We start from the raw sequence: 24,269 nt of genomic DNA, 5'->3' as shown, positions 1-24,269 counted from the left end.
CCAGAAGGTAACTGAATAGTGTGTTGGTAAATCAAAACAAATGCATAAATAAATTCTATGAGAACTGGAAAGGGAGTTTCTAATTTAAGGATGCAAAAACAATACTGAAAACATTGATTCTTTCTGTTTTCTGCAAATCATTAATTTGCTAGCTTTGAAAATTATATAGAGTACAGGAATTGTAGATGAAGGTGATTGCACATGTTGGATTTTGGTATGGTTTTTTGTCTGCATTCAGTATTTCTGAAATGCTGGCTTTGTCTTACAGTGAGACAAAGACAGATGAGAGTGTTGTATATCACCATTGAAAATGAAGTAATTAGAGGAGTCTAGCCCCAAGCACCCAGTTTACTGAGGAACCCACTTGTCTTCAACCGTTCTATGTGAAATTCAAGAAATAGTTTAATTACTTTTACCATCTTTTGGCAGCTGATTTTCATAATCACAATACTACTACAATGTTTCTTTAACTCAGCTTCAATAATGGTGCATGTCTAATTATTCCTGTAGTAGGTTACTTCCAAAGCAGCAATATCCAACTTGTGGCAACTTACTTGGCTTTTAGTTGTGTGTAAGTTCTGTGATATCCTGACAAGAGCTGTGGCATACAGCCAGGGAAGAAAATGGTAATTTATAAAATCGATGGAAAATACCTGTATTTTCACTAGCAGACAATTACAGTGAGTGAGAATGCCGTGTGGACACAGAGAACGAATGTCACTAGATGACAGCAGCAATGATATGAGCAGACTTTTTAAAATTGGGAGTAGAACCTGAATGTCAGCTATTTAACGGAGTGCCAGCTAATACTGCTCATACTGGAACATATATTAAGCTGTTTGATTAATATATTAGCTCTCACTATAACAAGGCTGGCCCGGGCTCTTGCACATTCTGAATATTTAAATCATTTAACTTTGCATGATGACATGACAGAGGCTATTAAAACTTGAACACGTACCCTCTGGCAGCCAAAAATGCAGCTCTTTACATTGCTGGGAATAATTCACTGAGAAAGGTGTCAGAGCTCAAGTTAAAATGATGGTTAAAAAATTTCTCACTGCCAACATTATAACCATGCTACATTTCTGAAAGCAAACTTACTGAAGACTCAGTAACAATGCAGGACTGACGAAACAGCACTGTCTAGAACAAGATTAACCACGTCTGTGACAGAAGGGTTTGCTGCAAAGACCTTTTCAGGAAGACATATAAACATGTCTTCCTCATCTGGTTGCATTTTACTAGTTCTTGGATTCAGCAAGAAAAACTTTTCCCCCTCTTCCTTTCCACTCACTAAAATGAAGCCCAGTACAACTTCCCCAGTTCAGCTTGAAAATGTTCAAATGTCAAGAAAGCAAAAAAAAACCCAAAAACAAACCCCAAACCCTAATTCTGCATATTCACAGCAAATTTTGTTCCACTGGGCACTGAAAAACTGAATTTACTTAAAAAACTGAAAATCCTGAGTAGTATCCAGCTAGTAAGTACAGTGCAGATCATTGTCCTCGATTTCAAGCAGCTACTATGGTTGGCAAGTCATTTGTGTATACAGTTTAAATTGGGAGTAAATCCATTTAAGTCAGTGGGTTTTTATCACTGTCAACTCATCCTAACAGACAAAGGTCCTGGTACAGGTTTTTGCTTCCATTGACATCACAAGTAAATACCCCAAAGGCTTGACAACAAAAATATTGTTGCTTAAATTACCACATTGTCCTCAGATGCTATTGCTGTTTTCACTTATAAAGAAAGCTGAAAGAGGGTCATTAAAAAGAAACATAAGAACACAAAATTTGAAATTAGATGTTGAACTATTATAATAATACTTTACAATTCCAAGTACATGTATCACTAAATGCACTTCTTCTAAGCATTTCCCAGAGGATTTTTGAGCCACGTACTACTTACCTGTACAAGACTTACAAAACCTGCCTTTCCTAAAGCACTGGTTTCCCTCTGACTTGCTGAATATTTCCACTGAGCATCAAGAGTTAGTCAACTGTGCAAATTAACTCAAACATATGACTAAAATTTACATATAATCTCTGCTGTTGGGTATGTAAGAGTATAGGGGAAGGTGTTTGAAGCAGGACATGGAAAACACTTCAACTGCAATTTAAATAAATAAAGATAATACACAAAGACACATAAGCTGCCCAGATAGCAATCTTGACATTATGCTTTCGAACTTGTGGTGTTCTGAGGCGAGTTAAACCTCTCACATTCCAACTGCCTCAGAAAGGCTGAATAAAATTTTACTCATGCACTAAAAGATTGGACTGTCAGAAAGTGATGGATGGCTTTTCTATGCTCTCTGTAGGGCATTTCAATACCATAGACTCCAAGTGCTCTTGATTAAAAGGCGACATTCTCATTTAGGGTCCTGTCAGTGCCTGAGCATAAAACCATTATCATTCACCTGCACTGGTGGTTCCAGTGACAAAATACTTACCAAAATGTATAAAATACTAATTACTTTAGTCACTTTGATAGAGGTATAAAACACCCTAATGCAAAGCTCTATTATGATGTGCGAGGGTTAGAATTCAAAATTAAAAATGCAACCAAAGGGAGAATAAGATTTTAATTACATTCCCCACCTCTCAAGCATTTCTTAAAAACCTGGGGGAAAAAGACATAGCAAATTCATGACACGAGATCTCCTTTCATAATAGTACTGCTCACTTTTAAAAAAATCAACAAATAAACAAACAAGAAAACCCTCAAGTTCACTTTCTTCTCTTCAAAATTATTAAACAGTCAAATACAGAATAAGATGAGCAAACCTCAGTAAAAAGCTTGGATTTATTCTCAAGAGATTTCAAATGCCAAACATGTCTTCCTATTTAAATACATTTAAGTACTGTGATAAGCAAATTTTTATAACTTACAGATATTTAAAGGAAAAAAAATTACTATTTCCTGTGGGGAAAAGTCTCAAATAAAATGTAATTGGGACACAACTGTGAATAGCTTCACACTATCCCAGAAAAACTTGGTTTAATTTGCATTTGCCACAAAGCTCCCTTTGGCTTCAATAATAGCAAGGGATCTCTCACTTTTAGATTTCATTTGGTGGATTGGGAGTACTCCTTGTTTATGAAGTTTGACAGTTTTCTTTATTAAGAAAATTGTAGCTTGGACAAATTCATAAGCATAAGCTGAATGGCATTGCCAAAGTGGCCCTAGAGCTGAAACTTGCAGTATATTTAGAATCCAAAAGCACATGTTGGATCATACTTGTATCAAGGGTAAAAGTGAGCTCAGCCAACAGAATATTTTGATCCTCTAAATAAAAAAGTCTCATAAATTGATGGGCTTTAAGACTAAAAATGGATGGAAGCATACTAGCAAAAAAGAGTACAGTAAATCACAATTGAATTTTTATAAAAAACCTGCCAGTATGTTCCTTTCTCTATCAGAAAAAATCAGTCAAGGACTTTGGCTAAACTGCATCTTAAAGTTTAAAATACATCATTTGATACAGAACAGCTAAGGTCAAAGTACTTCTGGAGAAAAGAGTGGAGGATTACAATATGCTCATGTGCCATTAACATTGTAATGCTGCTCAGGGAGCATACCAGAATCCCTGTGCCGAGTAAGAGCCTTCAGCCAAGGCAGGAGAAGGATCCAAGTCCATTCATCTACACGGGACTGAATCAAGGACAAGGAAAGCAAAAAGTTATCAGCTCCTATGATTGATGGGAGAATGTTTTTCAGAATGTTTTTTATTCTGAAAAAAAAAACAAACAAAAAAACCCCTTCAGTTTCCAGACTGTAGTATATTATATAGAATATTATCCATTCTTATGGGAAACAACACTTGAGTAACAAAACAAAAAAAAAAGAAAACAATATTTCTTCAAGGAAAGGCAATTAAATAGTTTCAACTGAAAACAGGGGGTATCTTTCAGAGCTCCTACTCTGTTTTGCTAAGGAAAAAACACACCTGAATTAGAAGAGTTAAATTTTACCTTCAAAATGTTATGGGCTATTGGGTAAACCAATACAGAAAACAAATATTCACTTTTGCATTTTCTCTATTTTTTGCACATTTTAGCACTTGATCCTGTTTTTCTTGTCACTTTAAGGATATTAAAATTCTAGTTTTATTTCATTTCTGCTAACCACACTACTTCTGCCATGGTGCATAGACTTCTAAGTCTAAAGTTACTTAGAAGAAGGTTTTTCCATTTGTACACAGGTATTTAAGATTGCCATACTGAAACAGCACATCAGAAACACAGAGCTTAGGTAACTGATCTATGAAATAATGCAATGTTACAGGAACTGAGAATAAAAACATTCTTTCTACAGACCTTCCAAAAGTTATCAAAGTATAATGTGTCAGAGAACAGTAATTTTATTAGATGCTCCAAAGGTCTTTCAAAGAAGACAAGAAAATAAACTATACCTTAGACTTTAAACGTCTTCAAGCTAAACCTGTCATCTTTATTGTTTGTCTCATATTATGGGACAAAAAAATCTGGTTGCACATGCCCTGAATACTGCATGGACTTTCCTTTCTCTAGTAAACTTACTACCAAGCATTCCAACTTTGAATAGTGCACCAGTTTCCTGTACTCAGCAAAACTGTAGCTGCATTATCCGATGGATACCTACATTTAACTGGATAAAGAAAAAAACCCCCGACAACTGAACCAAAATAAACATATGGCAAATTCTAATTTAGATGAAAATAAGGTAATATAAGTATCTCGTGTAGACTATTTTGAGGCAGTTCAGGAGAAAAAAGGAAGACAAAGTTGTATGGTAGAGCTAATTTGAAGGCAAATTTCTGACATATTTCTGCAGAAACATTTGTACAAGTAGGTGGTTGTTTACTCAGCTATGCAAGTTCTGTGGCACTTCACCCTGATACCGTATATTGAAGTTGAGGAACTGCAGCAGATCTGAAAAGTGCCAGACAGTTCAGTGTTTTCAAATAAACTTCTATCCCAACTGCCTTTTTTGCTTGAAATAGAACAGAACTATTAAAAGATTTGCCTTGCCACTACATTAGAATCAGTGAAGTTTTGGTATCACATCCACAATTGTAGGTGAGAGGGAAACATAGTATTTAACATTTTGTGGTGGGTTTAACAGGATCCTGTTTTAAGACATTTCCCACAATGAATAATTCAGCAAACTAAAAAATATCTTTTGGACAGATAAAAAAAAGGACAAGGATAAAAAGGGCAAGTCTGTATCTGTAAAAAAGGCAATTCTGGCTTCAAAAAGTAGGTTCAACAAAAAGTCAGATGAAAATGGAACTTCGGACTGGAGAAAATTCAAGGTCATTAATGTGAGCCTTAAACTAGCACTTCTAGTTCTGGATTATGTAAATAAAGATAATCAATTTAAAGAACCTTTCCAGATTACTACTTTGGTTTGAGGAGTCTGAGTACACTGTGCATACGTCAAGGAAAAATGGCTTTCTTCTATTCCAGTTTGTTGACTTTAACAGCTAATTTTGCTGTCAGAACATTGTCCCGTCCTTTCAAGGGAAGAGCAGTTCTACTAAAACATAACCATTGTTACATTATAAGGAGACTTAATACTGTCTAAATGTAGTCATTGATTTTTGTGGTAATTTTCACGTTTGAATCTGCCTATGACAGGACTGTTTGTTTAGGGAGAGGACACACCCATCTTAGTCACACAATCATCTGGAAGTTGACACAGCAACACTGAATCACTGAGGCTGGAGGGGGTCTCAGGAGGCCACAGCTCACCTCCTGCTCAAAGCAGGGTCAAAACTGACCTTGGACTAGATTCTTGGGGCTTTGCCCCACCAGGCCACAAACACTTCCATGCACAGAGATTGCACAACTCTCCATGCAGCTCTCCATCTCCCCAGCTAGAAATCTATATCTTATAAAATAGAAGACACTGGTTTTAGTAATAAAAAGCTCTTTTGGACATAAGCAGTCGTATAATTCACATTAATTACTGCCCTAATTTCTTCATGTTCCAATTCAGCAGTATTTTGCTGTAGTCCTGATGGTTTCAGGGCATAAATGTAACAACGTTTTTCGACGGAGGAGTAATCTTTTATTAAAGGTACCAGTTTATCTGGAAAATTAGGACAAGCTTCTGGATGGAATGCATACCAATACACCACACACCCAACAGAAAAGACTTTTTATGGCACGTAACTTTCACACAGTTTCCTAGAAGGTTTTAACTCCCTCCACCTTTATCCTAAATGATGAGTGTTTTCACAATACTTTCTCCCTCACCGGATGAACATTGCCTATACTCCTGAGAAGCCAATAACCTTTGCTTCAAATATGGTTTCCTTGATTCATATCTAACCAAACTCTAAGCAGTAGTTCTGTATTTAGCTTGGTAAGTTGCTGTTTTATTTTCAAATATGAAAAAATACTTAAATGCCTGAAATTTGAGTTTTCCAGCCGTACTGCTTAAGTGACACTAGCCACACCTACAAACCTTGTCTAATTTATGCAGAAATAATCACAGGTGTCTCAGCCTTTCCTGCCTTTCTTCTTGTTCTCTCCTTAGCTCAGAAAAGTAAAAATCTGAGGAACCAATAAATAATGCTGTCATATACGCACACTGCATCCTTATGAACATCAGGGTAAGTAAAGCTACAAGCTTGTCAACACTCCAAGGGCAAAAACTCAAAACCAGAAGTTGCTTAAAACTGTGTAGAAGGTTTTACCTCTAGGGCTGTGGATGTTTGCAAAACCAGCTATCTTTTTTAATTACATCAGATTTTCTGTAGTACGTATATTAGGTAGGTTGTACACAGAAGCATGGAATTTTGTGTGTTTATTGAAAATTAAGGACATGTGATACACAACAAATTATATTTATCTGTTTAATAAATGATAAAAAGACAAATATTATACTAACAGTCTATTTTCATGTCTATTTCTAAATCCCAGCAATAGCCTACAATGCTTTATAAAAGAAATTTAATCTTTTAATTCTCAAAAACACTTCTTATCCACAGCAGGTCTTTTAATCAGTAAGGACAATTCTTTCCTGAGTCAGCCAGTACTTACATCCTGGGGCAGGACAATTTCAAGACATGTAGCCATAGATATTCACCCCTTCCAAAATGATGGCTCCACCACAGTCTAAGTATGTATTACTCACAAAATAGTTTCCTTCTATCCATTTAAAATTTATTTATTGAATTAACAGTATTGCATTTTTACTACATCATAAACACATCTTACTAGATGGCATGAGTATTTAACTTTTTCTCTAGAGCTTAGAAAGAAAATTATTTCTGATCCCTGTTTGCAGAACTGTGCTTTTTGTATTAAAATTATCATAAGACAAAATATGTAACAGAAATAAAAACCTAAAATACATAAGCAGACCATTCTGATAACCATGCTCATTACCAAACTATGGATTTGTTCTCTTTGGAACAGAGAGAAAACCTCCATCCTTGGCTGTAGAGAAGAACACCTTTCCACACTCCCACCCCAGACCTGCTCTTAGCCCAATGGTTAGGGTGTGCTTGGGAAAAAGAGGGTTTGAATGCCTTCAGGCAGTGACAGGAACAGGTAACTTCAAGTGGAGGACAGATTAAGGAGCTGTAAGGGCAGATGATATAAAAAGCAAGTATCAGTGCATAAGTGTGCTTCTACTTTTGAAAGAAAGGATTTAATGCCTGCTTTCAAAAAGGCAGATGTTCATGGTCCTGAATCCCAAGTAGAACAAGTTTCCTAAATCTTCAGGGAGACGTAATAATTAGGACCAGTACCTATTTCTTGATAACTTATTTTGGTGGCATCTCACAGTTAGCAGAATCAGCTGAGGGACTTAGAGGCTGACAGACAAGCAATATGACAGCTGAAGCTGTTACTTTCCAGGCCTTCCTGCAGGCAGGGACACGGGATCAAGCATTTCATTTAGTCTGTTACAGTCAATTAATGCAATCTGGAATTAAGAGTATGCAAGCTTATGAAGTAGGTTGCTCGTAGCGGACAAGTGGTTTTCCTTGCCACTTGGTCGTGCCTTGTCCTTGTGCTACACCCCACAGCTGTTAAGGCTTCCCTGTGAATCAGTCCAGTTCACCACTGCAGCAGCCAGAAATGCAGCTTCCAGGAGAGGGGAATGTTTGGCAAGTCCTGACAGCAGACCTCTGTCAGTGGGAACAGGTCTGGGGAGAGCCAAAGCTGGCATGATGCACGCAGCAGGAGCATGCAGCTCAGACTTGTGGAGGTGGGTAAGAGGGAAGAAGACAGGAGGAGACTGGGACTCCAATAATGAGAAATTTATCCATTTGCCTAATTGAGCCTCTTAAAGTTGCAGGTGTGCTTTGCAGTGAGGCAAGACACGCTGTTTATGGATAGGAATTCTTGTGTCAGGGCCAGGCATACTTCACAACACAGTGTGTCACAACTTTTATGGCTTTCTGCAGGTTTAAATAAACAGCCAATCTTTCCATTCCACTTTCTTGGGATGTTTGAAAAATATGTTCACAACCCTCCCTGGCTAATAAATTAATATTAGCCTTTCTAATCCAAAATGAACACATTGAATAAATGGATATTATATATAAATTATATAACTGCAAATGCCTTGCTACAGCAAGAATTGAAGTTACTACCAAACACAATTCTTGCACTTTAGAAAAATGTGAAAAAGTGTAACACCACTTCAAATCAGCAATATCTAGACAGTTAAGTTACTGCAAATTTTCTTTTCTTAATCTGAATATTTTACAGCACTAACTGGATTCTGAGATCACTTTTTAGGGGTACTACCTCTCAATAGAAAATTTCATGCTAAAGTACACGTATGAGATGTTTTAGATTGCTCTTCCTCCTTCAAAAAAATAACCTATCCTATTTTATCTCCAATGATAGAAGTGGTGACCCATCTTTATTAAGTCTCCTAAATTTCCTGCATGTTTATTATGAATCCTGAAACTAGGTGTGATCATAATAAGACTCCATTTTATGTTAGCTAAAGGAGAGATTAAAATTGTCTGCTAGGACAAATAAAGAAGGGTAAAAACCCCATGACACCAGCATACTGATGATCATAGTAAATGGCAACACACATATGCTTTTGCCTTTCTACAACATAACACATCTGTGTTTACTCTAAAACTAAAATATATTCACATTTGGTTGGGGGAGGTAGGTAATTCTGAGACTGGCATTGTCTGGTTTAGAAATTCACATGCTTTTATGATTACAGACCATCTGAAGCCTTCAAAATGTGATAAATGTTAAGCAAAGTTAATTCTTAGCTCTGTTTTGACAGTTTCCATTTTAACCTAGATTGCTCCATAAAAGCAATTCTCCTTTTTAAAATAAAGCTAAGCTTAAAACATACATAAATTTTGCCAGATTTCTCTAGAAAATCTGCTTTTTGTCTTTTAATTACCATTTTTCCCCATCAGGGACTGGAGGGATTCTCAATCCTTAACAGATTTAACTTCAAATGTGCAAGTGACAAAAAATGGTGCTACGGGATAATCCCATTTCTCCTTAGTGGACTGCCTGAAAATAAGATGTATTTTGGGAAGAGTATTGCAGCTATTCACTATCAGCTTTGTTGCAGAAAGTATCTTTGTGGTGCAGAGTCTGAAAGGATTAGATATAAGCGGTGACCCTCTGAGAGCTTCCATCTGAGAGCTGCAAGTCTGGGGGATTTTTCTCTGTGGTCTGGTGACATGCACTTTGAGGCCCAGTGTGGGATAACTCTGCCAATTGAAATGCTACCTGCTAAAACTCTTGTTAAGACATGGCAATTTGTTTTGAACTGGCTGCTAGTTTTGTAAGAGCCAAAACTCTTGGGTAGGGTTTGGTACAATTGTGCAAGTGGCTGAACTGGAAGAGCTCACCTCAGCAGTTTTTATCAGATACTAGCAATCACCTGCAATCTATCATATCTACATTTTATCCACTTGAAGTGTCATTTAAATCAATTTAATTAGGTTTGAATTAACATCCCATGGGAACACATTGTATATTTTAAAGATATCATTCCAGGCAAGCAGTAGCCTCAGACTGAAACTGCCGCACTAGTTAAATTCATGTATTTTCGGTTACTGTTACAATCTTACAGGATGAGAGAGGTTTTAAAACAAAAAGCGTAGTCTAGAGCATAATGACATGATAGCTTTTTAAGAAACTGGCAAACAGATATGTACTTATATCTCACTACTAGTAGGCTGTGTCAGGTTCCTTCTGTCTTTCAGAGCAGGTGGATTGGTGAGAAATGCTACTTGTTTATTACATTTCCAACTACAAAGGAGAATCATGCTTTTCTGTAGCAGAAAGTCTAATATGGTCTAGCAAAAAGTCTATAAGTCTAATAAGCCTAATAGTAAAATAATTAGAATAAGTTTGGTATCATACTGATTGCAGTAAACAAGTTCTGAAGTGGTAAGTAGCTAATTTTTAATTTTCACTCACAAAGTTGTCATACTGTGTACAGTGAAGGAGGTCCTCTAAAAGGAGGTTGTCCCAGAACGTGGTGACAGCAGCAGCTTAGCTCAGTCGCTGTAGTGGTACTTGCAGATTCTGTAGTTAAACTCATTCACCCTAACCTTGATTTTCAGGAACTAACAGCCAGACCAAATGGGCTTTTTTAAAAAAAAAGTTATTTTAAAATTGATTTGATGGTTTCCTACTAAGAGTGCTAAGCTTGGTAAAATGGCATGACAGGAGAATTGATTAAATTTACTGAAATTTAGGGCCAAATTCTGTGTGTTGTTTATGTACTAGGATAAGCTCCCTGCCTTCAGTGGGCAGCTTTTGAGTACATAACAGTAACCATGTTAATATGTACATATTTAAGTCCACTTATTGAACTTACAGCTGTCTATCAGAACTGTGAAATCTGATGATCTTCAGTTTATGAGATGAAAACATCAAAATACAGATACATCTAACATAAAATGGAGTTCTAATTGTATCAGAATCACTCCATTTGTTTTTGTGTGGTGCATTAGATGAGCTTATTTAACAGGATAGTAACAAAACCACTTTGATTTTATTTTCTAACATTGTTGTACACCTTTTGCTGTTAAACATAGAATAAGAAATACAGAAAGCATTAAGCAGACATACCAGTAGTACTACAGTAATAATAATAATTATAGATAAAATCAATATAAATACTTCACCAGTTTAAGTCTGAAGTTATTTCACAAATAATGTAAGTAAATTTATTTACCATATTATTTAGCATAATTTATCTCTTTAATTTTTCCTATGATAAAATCAGAAACTTTTTTTCCAAATCACTCTCCTATCTTACTGCAAATTCTATCTTTAAAGATTTTTAGCTGTCACAGAAAAACATTTTACTTTATTACTTACATCTTGACCTAGAATATACTCTTTTAAAAGCTTTCCTGTTGCAGTATAATTTATAAAAATAATGGCGTGAACATTAAGGTAGAGAAACTGGTGGCATTTCAAGATCAGTATCAAAGATTCTATCCCAGGTTAAGTGATAGTAATTAATGAGACAGGAGACCTGGAAACAAGTCTGAACAAGCGCCAGGGATGGAGATGAATCAGCAGCTACTGGGAACCACTGGGCAGGGATATCTAAGGGAATGGTGCTGTATAAATCACTACAAAGCACTGGTTTTGACACATTAATGTTACCATTTAATGTGCATAATAATCCTCAACATGGCTGCAGCAAAGACTGAGGTATTTTGCAGTGGCACAACAACATGGGAGGAATAATTGTGTAATGCTGATGAAAGTGAAGTAATCAATTTGCAATCATGCTTTCCTGTAAACTCACTTTTAATGTTACGTTTGGTAAATACAGGCATTGTGTCCAAAAAGCATGTGTCTCCTTCTGTAGACATGACTGACAAGCCCTATGAGCAATGTGCTTCCAAAACAAATATGACTCAATACCTTTGGGTCGGTAACTCACACAAATCACACAGAATGTTCTGAGTTGGAAGGGACCAACAAGGATCATCAATTCCAGCTCTCAAGTGAATGGCCCATAAGGGAATTGAACCCACAACCTTGGTGTTATTACCACAACGCTCTAAAAAAAAAAGATGAAGTATGTTTTTTGGTAATGCTCCTAAGGTGTATCTTAGAAAAAGTAGCAATTCACATGCTGGAGAACCAAAATCAAAATGTGGTTTATAAATATCTGTATGCTGTGTGATAATTTTGCCTTCTTGTAGGATATACACAGTTACTCAACCTAGTTGATTACATTGCTATTGTTAAGATTTTTTTTTATATCAAAAAAATGAACACATTATTGAAATTTACAGTTTTACCAGACCAGCGTGTCTTTCAGGGTGAGCATTGTGACAGCTGCTTGTGACATAGAGCACATGAGAGAAAATCTAAGTATACAATTTGCAGAACTAACAAAAATCCCTTTTTGCTTAATTTCACAAGGATGGAATCAGAGACATGGGGATGTTCCCAGCTGACACAACATGAAGTGTATTTTCACACAGGCCATCACAAGGTTCTCAGCAGAAGTTGCTACTTAATACAATAAGGAGTCCCCAGATCTAAGTTGACCCCTGCAGGTAGTTTTAAACCTTCCAGTAGGGATTATCTGACCTGCAGTTTGCTAGTTAACCAAGGAAATAATGTCAGTGTATTTAAAACACAAACCATTTAATGCTGAGCTATGGCATGACATATTTTGGTGAGCTATGGCATAATCAATATTTTTAACTCAAAACACACAGAGCCCCCATTTCATTTCTGTTTGAACTGGCTTGCTACAGAGCTAGCCAGCAACATTGAATGAGATTGCTAGAATGAGCTGTTTCTTGTCCCCTTCCTGAGGTTACACATTTTCTGAGGCATTTTTTTATTTTCCTTGTGGGATTGATCTGCACTGCTGAAGTCAATGAATGCATACGATGACTTGGATGTTGTGTTGAGAAATTACTTCTTTCTCCACTGAAATGACTTGCGAGAAGAATTACAAAAACTGTTTATCACACAGTATTGAAACCCAGCTTGAGTAAGAAATCTTGGATTGTCTCATAACACTGGAAGCTGTCCACAAGATTAAGTTTGGTGTGAAAAACAGTTTTAGAGGCTGAAGGGTGTTGGGAAGTCTTAAGCATAAATTATTTTATACACATTTAAGTTATACATCAATATATAATGCTTTATATCTGCATACACAAACACACATATGCACAGAACAGACCACTCCACACTGGAAAATTCAGATCATCATCTCTGTCACACCTTGAAAAAGTTGTCAGACATGATCATGTCAGGCAGGAATTTTTCACAGTTGTGGTGCAGTTTGTTAGTGACATTAAGCACTGTGGTGTGTACTCCCTGTCCTAGGATAAGCCCACCAGAAAAGAAACCATGTAACTGCCACAGGGTGAACACCAGAGCATCATTCAAAGGAGGAAGAGTTTGTGTCTGTGCTCTCGTGCGTGCACAATGGCTTCTATTTGCCTGGAGAGAAGATTGCTGAAAAATGCATAAGCATTTTTCCTGATGTGAAAACAAGCAACCTAACTGGCAGTAGGGCAGATTTGTAGCTTTGCTACTGTTATAGCTCATGAAATATTACTGAGAAGAATCATTTCTAGGGGGAAGAAATGAATTCTCCTTTTCCAACCATCTTTTGACCACTGTAGCTACCCCAATCTATCTAGAAGTAATCCAAGACATAAGGGCTTCTCAAGTCTATACAGATGTCATGTACTCGCTGACTCTGAACATCTTCTACGACTTAATTTTGGAGCATGAGATGCCACCTCATCATCAAGTGGCACTTGAAGAACAGAACTTTTTTGAGTGATTGCTTATTTCTATAATGGTGTGATCTACACCTCATCAAGAGGCAGACGACATCAACTGGGGATGAGTGCTGGTGTGACACAATGCAGGAAATGATGCTGCACCACCCGCTGGGATTGAGGTTTGGAGTTCAGGACAAACTGACATTAATATCCCTTCTCCCTCCCTGACTGACCCTGTCCCCCAAAACTCGGGCTCTGAGGTTACATCTTCACATGTCAATGTTCTACTTAGTCCAACTGAGAGAAGGCCATGTGCGCCGCACACAGCACATCCAGCGGCTGCGGAACCGCGCTCTGTCCAGCACAGTCTGCCTCGCACCGCACCGAGCACCCCGCAGGGTCACAGGTTTGACCCTGGGGGTACGCACGGCGCTCAGGCGCGGCACAGCCCGCGGACAGAGCTGCTGCTGGAGGCGAGCGCAAGGAAGGGCGGCTTGGCCAGGACGTGCCGCCACGCGGGTGTCACCACACGGCATCTCGGTGCTCACAAGCGCAGCTTCCTTCCACGGCGTCCCGCTTAAGCTTTGCCTCATCCGGCCGCGCACCCGGCCGGAAGGGGGAAAACGACGCTCCCGGCCCAGCCGTGCACATGGCGGGGAGGGGACACAGCCTCTGCCACAGCGGCGCGAAGGCCGGCCCGACACTCGGCGTCCCGACCTCTGACGGGCCCGCCGGCCCGAGGGACACCGCAGCGGGCTCGGCAGCTTCCAGCGCGGCCATAGACAGAACGGGAGAGAAGGAGGCAGGGGAGACGGGGAAGGCCGGCGTGTCCCGGGACAGCCGCGGGTACCGGAGCGGGGTCAGCCCCGCCGGGAAGGGGCTGCGGGACTCGCTCCCAGCACGGCGGGAAAGGGCGGGGAAAGGCAGGTCGCTACCGCGCATGCGCGCCGGCCGCCCCCCTCTCACCATTACCTGTGAGCCGCCGGGCGCCGTCGCCTTCTTTTTCTTGGCGGCGCCGCCGCCGGTGCCCGGGCTCGCCGGGCGTTTCTTGCTGCGGGACGCGGCGCCGGCGGGAGACGAGGCGGCGGCGGGGACCAGGCTCGCCATGCCGCCCCACTCCGCGGCCGGGCCGGCAGCTCTCCCGGTCCACGGCAGCTGTGGCGGTGCTGCGGCCGCGCATGCGCAGTGGTGGCGGCGCGCTCCGCCACCCCGGGCCGGGCCTGGTGGGGAGGCCGAGGGCGAGCGGGGTTTGGCCGGCGCTTGTGAGGCTTCGAGCTCGGAAGGAAACAGCTCTGCCGCCTCCTCGCTGCCCTGCAGGGTCACGGGCCCCTGCTCAGAGACCTGGCTGCGGTGGCAGCCTCTGCCCCGGGGTAGCCCCTGTGCGTGGGAGGTAGCGGAGTGTGGAGGTGAGGGGCTGGAAAAGGCGCTGGGGCTGAGGCAGTTATAGCACAGAGGCCTTTGCAGTTGGACTTAATGATTCTAAAGATCTCTTCCAAACTTGATAATTCTATAACCTTTGAAAATGCAGGTTATTACAGCTAACATTAAAAATTTCTACAGCTGGCTGATACTGATTGCCTGTCTGGGTAATTGGTACTGCTGCAGATTTGCTTGTTTCTACAATGTTTTGGCGTGGCTAGTGGCCTGGTCCACTGTTTTTTCCTCTTCTTGGAATCTGGAGTAGCTTTGCACTGGTGGAGCATAGCAGAATAGGTTTGAGGGGGTTTGGACTGTGCTCTGAAGAGTTTTCGCAGTCCTCTTACTGTCTGTGCTGTTTCACACCGTGCCCCAGAGGACTGGTTGGTGGTGAGGTGATGTTGCACAGTTCTTAAACTGCTTAGTGACTGAGAAAACTTCTGAGCTTTGTGCTTGCATGCATGGTGCTGTTCATCTTATTGCCAGGTTTGTTTGAGATACTTCTGTGCAGTGCCAGTCTGCTCGGTTTCCAGCTGCAGCTGCATGCGATCCTGTCCCAGCACATGCCTTGCGGAGAGGCAGAGGTCCAAGAAGTTGATATTCAGGCATAAAAATTAGGTCATGTTTATAGACGGTGCTGTAATGAGGACTGAGCTTGGGCACAGTAGGGGTGCCAGGCAGTGCTGTGTAAAACAAAAACTTTGAAGGTGGCCTGAAAGAGAGTTGAAGACAAAAGCTTGGACTTCCAGGCTGTGTTCCAGGCACCTGTGTATGTAGCAGAAAAGCAGGACAAGATTTGCTTTCCAGGGGCATAAGCAGGGCCTTGTACAAACATCCAAGTCCCATATTCTCCTTTCTAATTGCAGTTGCTGTCTTTCTGTCTGAGCACGCAGGCTGCCATCAGCACCACAAAGCCAACTGGTAATCTGGATTGCATTTGCCCTTAGTGAGCGTTTTGGGCTTGTGTGTGCTTTGCAGTTCATGTTTCTTCTCGCTACAGTTGACAGCATGCTCAGAAGGGTGACCTGCGTGTGGAATTAGCAGGGGTGCTGGGAATCGCAGGGGAGTTGTGTCCCTTGGTAAAGCCAGATCTGCTTTGCTGTGTGCTCAAAATGTTGGTCTTGTCTTAGTCAGCCTTTTCTTGTTCCCAGGGCTGGGTCCCATCCCTTTCCCACGCACATGCTGTGTGCTCAGCTCCCAGGCATGCCCAATTAAATAGGAAGCATACCTTATCACAGGGATGTTTTTACTGAGAGGAGCATCTTTAATGCAAGTGAATCATGCAGAGACTTAACGTGCTGCATCAGTGAAAGTTTTTAAATAGTGCTTAAGCAGGCATTTTCTTACCTGTACCCATTTTTATCAATTGGTTTACTAAAAAAACACAAGGCCCATGTGTATTGCAGCAATGTTAAGTACAACAGAATTTTACACAGTACCAAATGCTTTGCATAATCACAGAATGGGCCAGGCTGAAGGACCCACAGTGGGTCATCTGGTCCAGCCTCCCTGCTCAAGGAGGGTCATCCCAGAAACAAAACACAGGATTGTGTCCAGACACTTCTTGAGTGTCTCCGGTGAGGGAGACCCCACACCCTCTTGGGGCACCCTGTTTCAGTGCTCAGTCACCACCAGCACAGTAAAGAAGTTCTTCCTCATATTCAAGTGGAATTTCCTTCATATCAGTTTCTCTCTGTTACCTCTTGTCCTATTGCTCAGCACCACTGAGCAGAGCCTGGATCCATCTTCTTGGCACCCTCCCTTCAGATAACTACAGACATTCATGAGATCCCGTCTCAGTTGTCTCTTCTCAAGGCTAGACAGGCAAAGTTCCCTCAGCCTTTCCTCATAAGAGAGATGTTGACCTGCTCCAGGAGCTGTTTCTGTTGTACTGAGGAGCCAAGAACTGCACACAGCACTCCAGAGGCAGCCTCAGTAGGTCTGAGGAGAAGGGCAGGATCACCTCCCTCCGCCTGCTGGCAATGTTCTTCCTAATGTGCACCTCAGGATCTTATTGGCCTTGTTGGCCATGGCTCATGGAGAGCTCACTCATGGACAGCTTGTTGTCTGCCAGAGCCTCCAGGTCCTTCTCTATAGAGCTGCTTTCCAGCAGCTCAGCCCTCAGCCTGTCCTGGTGCAGGGGGTTACTCTTCCCTAGGTGCAGGACCCTGCATTTGCCTTTGTTGAATTTCAGACAGTTCCTCTCTGCCCATCTCTCCACCCTGTCGAGGTCCCTCTGAAGGGCTGCACAGCCCTCTGTGGTGTCACCCACTCCTCCCAGCTTTGTGTCATCTGAGTCTTCATCTGAGTCATTGATGAGCAAGTTAAACAGCACTGGGTCCAGTATTGAACCTTGGGGGACACCACAAATGATAGTCCTTCAACAGGACCCCGTGCCACTGATTATGACCCTGTGGGATCTGCTGTTCAGCCAGTTCTCAATCCACATCACAATCCTGGAACACCCATAACTCGTAGAGAAATAGGAACAATGGCAGTGTAAACAGTGACGGTGTCTGTGGGGGATGAGTAATAGAATTAGGGATGAGAGAAGGGATGTGGAGTTGTATGGTGCATTCTCCCCATTCCTTTTAGTGGCTGTCTATAACCAGCCCTGCTGAAAATGAAGAGGTGTTTTTCTGCTGAATAAGTGTCATATGTATCTTGCTGGGTTCCTGTTACACACTTAAATAAGCAGTCGCTTTGTGATACAGACGAGGCCTCATTTGAACAAGTGCAAATTGCAATTCCTAACCTGGCTTGGTGCAACAAGGCTCTTCCTGCTGTTAATTGTGAACCTGGCTTGAGTTGAATACCTTTCTCTTACTGGTGCTGCAAGGTGTATTTTTATATGCTACCTTGCTAATATGAAGATTAAATACAGCTCAGCAACCTTCATGCCTTCTGATGTGAGTAGTCTCCAACCTGCCTGTTTGTAATACTGTTAGGGAGCTGGAAAAGCCCCTGGTACTTTTTTTAGTAATATTTGGGGCAAAATGCAGGCATCTCCTGAATTAGGGAAGAAGATCTCAGGCTCCTATCTGAGATTTGTGATGTGGGGTTTTGGGTTTTTTTGTTTGGTTTGGGTTTTCAGCTTTTTTTACCCTTTGGTTGGATGAAAATTGACCATGATAATTTTCTCATCATGCACAGGGGATTAGTACAGTGTGAAGGGTAGTGGGTGCCTCGTGATTTAAGATTCAATTTTTTTCATGGAGGAAGAAGGTGCTGGGAGAAAAAAAAAAAAGTTTGGAAAGCCAGCTGAAATATCTTTTGTGTGAGTTAGGATAAGCAGGTGGAGAGAGCAAGGTCCCCAGGAGCCATGTGAGTCAGAGCTGCTCCCTGCCCCAGCCCCAAGCGCAGCTTCCCAGCCAGTGGAGCGCTGTGCCAGCTCTCTTCCTACCGGTGAGCTGGCCCAGTGGAGTGGCTGCTTCTGGTGGGAGGCCTGACTGACACATTCAGGCTGCCTGGGAGGAAACGTGCTGGATGCTTTCAGTTCAAGTGCATGGCAATTCTTCTGCTCCATCAAAAGGAAAAGGCTAGTATGTGTAACTGTGTATTTATTTTATTTCAAGCTTTGAACTTAAATCTCTCTCAGTACCCAGCTTATGTCCTTCCTGGCTGTTTAGGTGTCAATAGTGCTATTCTTACTTCTGTACTATAGAAAAATGTATAGATTAAAAATGAAATAGTGTCTTTATTCATTGGCTGTATTGCAGGTTGTATGTTTATCAGGTACCTAAAATGATGCAAAAGAATATGTATAACCCCTCTGTATATCACTGATTTAGAATGATGAGTTTAGAATTCTTAAATAACCTTTCCCTGGTTTTTTGGTTGGTGTTTTTTGTACCTACAAAGTGGGGATAACCTTTTATTGGACGGTAGGTTGAAATGAAGATAAGAAGCTGTGATAGTTAAGAAATAGCTCCTAGTGATGGTTACATAGTGATTTGTACTATTACAATTTCCTGGCAACAGTATCCAACACATTCAGACAAGTTTTTTGTTAATTTAGCCATTTTTAGCAGCGTTGCACAGGTGCAATTTGTGCTGTAATTTGTAAGGTTTTAACTCTTCAAAAAGACTCAAGTTGTATTAAAAACAAAAACAACTGTTTTTTCCCATTTTTGTTGTGTATGTGTCTACTGGGTATCATTTGAATTTTCATAGAGGCTCTGGAAAAAGGAAGGATTTAAGTTCTTATGTTCACTGTTCTGTCAGGTAAAAAGCAATGGATTCCTGCAGGGTAGCTTGTGGGGTCTTGGTGGTGTTTTGTACCTTATTCTTTAAAAGTACTTGGAGGCTTTGATGACTTTTCAGAGCCTGCAGTGTGAACTCTTGTGATTTGCATTTGTTCTCTGCAATTTGCAGCTGCAGGCACTGCAGTAGCTTTGTTTAAATATAATGCCAAATGCCTTTAAAATAGGTATTTGAACTGTGGATTAAGGAGACTACTTTGGTAATATTAAAGGCCTTTTTACTGCACACATCAAATATCTAACATACAATGCAATCTTCCTGAAGCCGTTTTTGTATTCTTACTAACACAAAAAGAGAAGCAGGGTCTTTAGAAATGCCTTTTGTCATTTTCCTAGTGGTCTCTCCTCAAAGTTTATTTGAAAATGCAACAAAGTTGACACATCAGAAATGAGCAATAAGAGTGAAAGTGCTGTTCTGTTTGTAGTTTAGTTGTACTTTACTTGAATTTTTGGTACTAACTTAAGTAAAGTTATGTTGATACTTATCAGTATTGTTACTTGAAGTGTGGACTACTGACCAAAAATTATATTCATGCTATGCCTGGCAGGTTTTACCTGTGAAGCAAGGAAATCCAACCCAAAAGGTTTTGTTAAATACAGATTTCACTATGGTAAAATAGAGTTTTTTGCTGGGGAAAAAAAATTACACATAGTATTTGACTTTGATTTTAAACATGATTCTGTTTGCATACAGTATAAAAGGAAGAAACTGGCCATTGTGCAAGTTAATGGAATCCTGTATTCTGTATATCCCAAATTATTAATTATTAAGCAATATTTTGTATATTTAGGTACTGTCTCAAAAGATTTATGAAATTAGTTTATCATATTAAATTTAATCTTTTCTTTTTGAAAGTGAAAATGGGTTAAGAATGTCCCTATTTAGTTGGCATTCAGAGTCTGATGAATGTTTTCTGCAGTTATTCATGTGAACAACTTCTTGATTTCCGAAAGGCTCAGCTGAGAAAGATAAAAATGTCATGATACTAATTTGCATAATCTTTAATGTAGTAACCACCTTGAAAATGCTGTGGGTTTGTAGACTGAAAAATATGTGGATTAGCTGAATAAGTAATCTGATTTATGAACATAAAATCTTGATGGGATGGCTATTAGTTTGCAAGCAATCTGGAGACTGAGCATGGTTATATAATTAATTTATTAATAATTCTAAGGAATAAATTCACAGAAATAAAACTGTCCCATTGAATTCATTACCAGAACAGGGGTTGAAGTCACTGAATAAATTGCTCAGAGGGATTAGCTCATGCATCTCTGCTTGTTGCAGCAAGTCTTCTGGTGCTATAGCACTCTTAATTCTATAGTAACTTTGCATTTGCCTGCACATTAAGCCTGCGGTATTTTTATTGCAATTGGTTTACAAATTTGTGTAAGTCACTCTAAGTCACTTACTCAAATTTGAGTAAGTCAGTAAGCCACTGAGCAATCTGTGGGTGTTACTTGCTTTTCTCACTACTAATTCTCAGCACAAGAAAAAAACTCAAAAGGTGAAGGTGCAGAATTCAACCAAGGTCTGACATCTGCTTGATGACATCTTGACTTTGGTGGTTGTTTGTCAGTCTACTTGTTTTTTTCCTAAATGCTAGCTAGGACTTCAAGTGCTAGATGAACTACTGTGGTGTGTGCAGAACTAGTCAGACAGCGCCCAATGTCTGCTCTGAGTTGCTGCTGTGCAAACCAGATGACTGGATGGACAAACAAGGCCTAATTAAATGTGCAGATAATCAAGAAGAGCCCAGTTGGAGCATAAGATTAGAACTTAGAGAAAATGTTTCTGAGCTTCTCTTTTTTTTGATCGTTTTTAAAAAAATATATATGTAAATAAATCAGCACAGAGAAGCACAAATTCACACTTAAATTTCTACATCCAGTGATTTTAAAAGTCTCACCTATTGATCCTGGGAAGTCCTTACAGTTCATGTGAAGTGACCAGCAGAAGTAAATTGATAGTGCTTAGCATCAGTGCAAAGTTAAAATTCCTGAAAAGGTTGTCTCTTCTTTAGTAGAAACTGTTCTGTGTGAAGGAAAAAAATGAAAATGATTGGAACTCCATAAATCATGGTCTGGGGTAAAAACTAATGGATAACAATTGCAGTAGAAGGCATTGCAGAGCATGGGTGGGTGATTTATGAGCTGGCTATGAATCAGCAGGATTGCAGTTCCCTGAAACACACACATGACACGAGCAGGAAGCCTGCAAGGCACACACAGTATTCTCTTTGCTTGTCAAAGCTTTGGTTAGGCTCAGTTTGAATGCTCTGTCTGGCTTTGAGTATTACACCTCTGGGCTCTCTCCAAGTCTTTCCAGTCTTGAAGAGAAGAGGATCCTCTGAGGTCTAGCGAGTGCAGTCTGTGAAAAGTGGTTGAGAATTTGGGTTATCTATGTAATGTAAGGATAAGGAGGAGAAGGGCACTGGAGGAGATTCCAGCAGGAAAGGAAGAGCTCTTCTCTGTGCCTGTTGTAGATGAACTCAATTTATTATGTGCTATAGGCCATTCTTTATATACAAAACAGACTTCACACATTTTTGTGTTTGTGGGTTTTATTTGTGTTTGTGTTGGGGTTTTTTTGTTTGTTTGATTTGTTTTGTTTATGTTTGTTTGTTTGTTTTAATAATAATGTCCCTACTAGAAGAATCTGTTCTGTTACTTTCTGTGATGCAGTCAAGTGGGAATATGTAGAGGAATTTTAATATTTTCAAAGAACAATACTTGTTTTTTTCTTTCAATGATAAGGTGACAACAATTTGAGAGGGCTTGGAGTTTTTTTCTAGGTTTTGCTAGAGAAGTCCAAGGATATGAAAGGCCACTGCAAAAGGGGAGGGACCATCTCTCTCTGTGTCTGCAACAATGAAGAAATAAAGGGATTAACTTTGCAGCAAGGAAGATTCAGGTTGTATTACAAAGAGCTTTTTTTCAGAGAAGGCCTGCTTCACACTAGAATAGCTTGCTTTTGAAGGTTTTGAAAAACAGGTTAGACATCTGCCACAAAAGATCATGCACAACTGATTCTACCCAGAGACAGGAGAGTTGATTAGATGACCTCTGAAGAATTTTTGCAGTTCTGTTTTCTGTGATTCTGTCAGTTCCATGGCTATTCGTTAAAGGCATGTGCTTTCACACACAGCAGTGAGAATGTGAGGCTGGCTGGACGGGGTCAGAGTGTTTAACCCAGTGCACCATCCCAGTGGGAGCTAAAGCAGATGTGCAGGGAATACTGTACAAACAGGGCGACTGCACAGGGTGATACTTTATCTGTAGATGATTCCCGTGTATTTAGTAGCTTTTGTTAGACTCCAGTTCCTTGAATTTATCTGGTGCCTCTTGAACAAGTCTGGGCTTTTGGTGTTCATGGTATTCCACAACCAGAAGCTCTTGCAGCTCCATCACCTGTGTGAAAACCTTTCTCGTGGTTTTGAACCTGACCCTCTTATAGCTTCATTTGGTGTTTCTTGGCTCTTGTTCTTTTAGACAGACATTATAGACCCATCCTCTCCATTGCAGCTGAAGACTTTATCAACCTCTACCTTACTCATTCTTAAACGTTTTTGTGTTTTGAGTCAAAAGTTCTAGCTTACATAGCTATTTGTTATATGGTAGATGATGCTTGGTTTTTCCTTTTTGCCCTCTTTGGAAGATGTTGAGCTCTACATCCTTTCGGATAGAGGGCACAACAGATAGAAGTTAAGATACAGTCTTATAGAAGTTAAGATACAGTCATTGTACAGGTAGTAAAGAGATGTTTTGTTTTATTCTCAATTCCCTTTCAAATAAGTGATTTTTTTAAATTTTCATGATGATGTTGTTGAGCACTAAGCTTATGTTTCCATAGTCTGCTGTCCTAACCTCAAGGCCCCTTTTCCTGGGTAATACTGGTCAGCTCATTGTTTATTTGAAATTTGGAAAGCTTTATTCTCCTGCTCCTTTTCTGGCTTTCTTATAAATACAATGAGCAGCACGAGTCCCAGGGTAGATTTCTTTGAGGACTGTTAACTTCCCTGACTCTTGTAGGTGATTTTATTCTGTTTTTGAAAAATTCTTCATCTGTGCAAGAGCCTTCATTATTTTTTGGGAGGTCCTTAGCTTCCTTAAGTTTTCTGGAAATCCTGATAGATTGTATCATCTGGATTTCCACTGCCCGTGTGCCTTTGGGAATAAAATTAAGACAGTAGTAGCAAACCATGTGATTATCTTGGACATGAGAAGCTATTCTACTCACCAAATGCAAATTTGTTAGTTTAGTCACACTGTCACGTTCCAAGTTCTGACACTTGGCCTTTCTGTGCTTTTTAATGCTCAGAATACAATGATTTAATCATTTCTGTCTTGATTTTTTTTAAATGCTGGCATTATAAATGGATGCATTTTACTGCTTGAAGAAAGATTTTGTTGAAGATCGTTGTTAACCGAGTGCTGTTGAATATGTCATGTTGTACAATAAAAAATTTGCAAAACAATTTAAATCTTTTCAGTACTAATCATGCCTATTGAAACTACATTTTTTTTCCTCAATACTGTTTGGTGTTATGTTATTGCTGACATTATTGACAAAAATAAATGTATTGTCTTTTGTATTTTCTAATTTGTAGTTGAATGTCTCTCAGCAAACTGAGGGAGGAAAAAGGAAAAGTAGCTTTAAATCAGGGTTATACTGGTCATGTCCATTGCTCTGGATTTGCTAAAAAGGTTGAATTTACTTGCCTGTATTAGGTGGATATATACAGCTCTTTGCCAACAGGAAATGTTGCTGATTATGTCATTATATGAGCAAGCTAAGATCTCTGCCCCTTTAATGGAAAAGAGCCCATCATTAAAAATGTAATGCATATTTTCAGGTAATTAAAAATGATGCA

At 40.0% G+C, this 24,269-nt stretch overlaps 1 protein-coding gene across 1 annotated transcript in view; it reads right to left on the bottom strand.

Moving 5' to 3' along the window:
- Nucleotides 1-14,903, bottom strand: part of INO80C (INO80 complex subunit C) — a 30,001-nt gene extending 15,098 nt beyond the window's left edge. Inside the window, exon 1 of the mRNA XM_064429891.1 lies at nt 14,690-14,903. Coding sequence (XP_064285961.1) covers nt 14,690-14,824 — 135 coding nt within the window. The 5' untranslated portion in view covers nt 14,825-14,903. The remainder of the gene's footprint in view (nt 1-14,689) is intronic.
- Between the last annotated feature and the right edge of the window lie 9,366 nt (nt 14,904-24,269).

Source organism: Passer domesticus, chromosome 1 (assembly GCF_036417665.1).
Source record: "Passer domesticus isolate bPasDom1 chromosome 1, bPasDom1.hap1, whole genome shotgun sequence".
Classification (NCBI taxonomy): domain Eukaryota; kingdom Metazoa; phylum Chordata; class Aves; order Passeriformes; family Passeridae; genus Passer; species Passer domesticus.
The sequence above is the reverse complement of the archived record's forward strand: the minus strand, read 5'-3'. Positions and strand labels throughout refer to the sequence as shown.